The sequence below is a fragment of the Aplysia californica genome, unplaced genomic scaffold (assembly GCF_000002075.1).
Source record: "Aplysia californica isolate F4 #8 unplaced genomic scaffold, AplCal3.0 scaffold00144, whole genome shotgun sequence".
Classification (NCBI taxonomy): Eukaryota; Metazoa; Mollusca; class Gastropoda; order Aplysiida; family Aplysiidae; genus Aplysia; species Aplysia californica.
Window position 1 is genome coordinate 850,324 of NW_004797414.1, and position 1,838 is coordinate 852,161.

The 1,838-nt window shown below is 43.9% G+C and overlaps 1 protein-coding gene across 1 annotated transcript in view; it reads right to left on the minus strand.

The window, feature by feature from the left end:
* The window catches only part of LOC101849285 (high affinity cGMP-specific 3',5'-cyclic phosphodiesterase 9A-like), a 24,751-nt gene that overhangs the window by 9,407 nt on the left and 13,506 nt on the right, over positions 1 to 1,838 (minus strand). The window contains exon 3 of the mRNA XM_035969399.1: positions 1,406 to 1,593. Coding sequence (XP_035825292.1) covers positions 1,406 to 1,593 — 188 coding nt within the window. The remainder of the gene's footprint in view (positions 1 to 1,405; positions 1,594 to 1,838) is intronic.

Below are 1,838 nucleotides of genomic sequence, written 5' to 3' on the forward strand. Positions count from 1 at the left end.
GGGGGGGGTTGTTGCATCAGTCTGACAGACAGACAGACAGACGGCCAAACATACAGACGGACAGACACACAGACAGACAGACGGACGGACCTGCAGACAAACAGACAGAAAGACAGACACACACAGACACACAGACGGACAGACGGATAGATGGACACAAACACACAGAAAGACACAGACGGACGAACAAACAGACAGAAAGACAGACACACGGACACTCAGACGTACAGACAGACACACAGACAAACAAACACACACAGACGGACAGACAGGGTGCATTTGGTGCTGATCTGGTGTCTCAGGAGCTGAGGGGTAGGGGGGGGGGTTATACGGGTGAGGTCGGGGAGGGACTAAGAGGGGAGGTTTGATGTGAGGTTTTGTTGGGTAGGAGGAGGGAGGAGGGGGGGAGGAGGTTCCTTTTGGATCAGTAACTACAGATGTGTTCACCGATTTCATGCTTTCATTTTGGAATCGATTTTTTCACGTTTGCCTCTTCTATCCGCCAAATGTAGTCTTTTGAAAAACATGTAAATACATTTTGCGATTCTGAAGGCCGGCTGTGTATTTGTTTACCCGCACTCACCATGGGGAAGTGGAAGTAGGATTTCAAACAGGATAATTATTTTGGTTTTGTATAATTATTTTACAGTTTGAGGTAACGATTAAAAGAAAAAAATCCACATTTCTTTACTGCACACCTTTGAAACACCCTTTAAAGCATAAATAATTAATTAATTAGACCCCCCCCTCCCCAAAAACCGCAAATCCTTTTTTCTCCTCTAAGAGCAGTTCACTAGCCAAGTTTAAAAGCACGGCACAGCAGTGCAGAGCATTCTCAAAATCAGGTGTGTTTGGTAGCATTAGTATCAGGATAGTTGATGTTATTTAAAAAAACGGGAAATTATGTAAGTGAAATTAAATGTGTGTCTTCTTATTTTGTTATCTCAGAGGCAAACCAACAGTAGATTACAGAACGGTCAGATTGGTCAGTGTGGTCAATGTATGATCAGTATGTGGTCAGTATGGTTAGGTTGCTCAGTATGGTTAGTATATGGTCAGTATGGTCATTATAGTCAGCATGATAGTCAGTATAATGGTCACTACGATGGTCAGTATAACGGTCAGTATATGGTCAGTATAGTCATTATAGTCAACATGATAGTATAATGTTCACTACGATGGTAGGTATAACGGCCACTACGATGGTCAGTATAACGGCCAGTATATGGCCAGTATAGTCATTATAGTCAACATGATAGTATAATGTTCACTACGATGGTAGGTATAACGGCCACTACGATGGTTAGTATAACGGTCAGTATATGGCCAGTATAGTCATTATAGGCAACGTGATAGTCAGTATAATGGTCACTACGATGGTCAATCTAACGGTCAGTACGCTCACGTGTTGTTGTATCCGGGGTGGTCCAGGTCGTGGCAGACGGCGGCGGTGAGCAGTACCCCCAGGTCCTCCACGGCCATGCGCTCCCACAGGCGGCACAGGTGAATCATGCCGTACATCATCTGACTCACGCAGAAACAGTGGCGGAAGTTGTGGAACGGGTTGTTGCGGTAGTTCTCCTGGACGCACAACTGGACGGGGGCGGGAGGAAATACATGTAAATACATACGTGAGGTAGAAAACAGTGAGGAAATATAAAGGAAATACGAGGCAAACATTAAGGACATAATAAGGAAATACAAGTACTTGTGGTACAAGTTGTCACCGTAGTCCTCATGGGCGCAGAGCTGGAGGAGGGAGGAAATAAATACAAAACAAATACAAAGGAAATACAAAGGAAATACAAAACAAATACAAAGGAAATACAAAACAAATA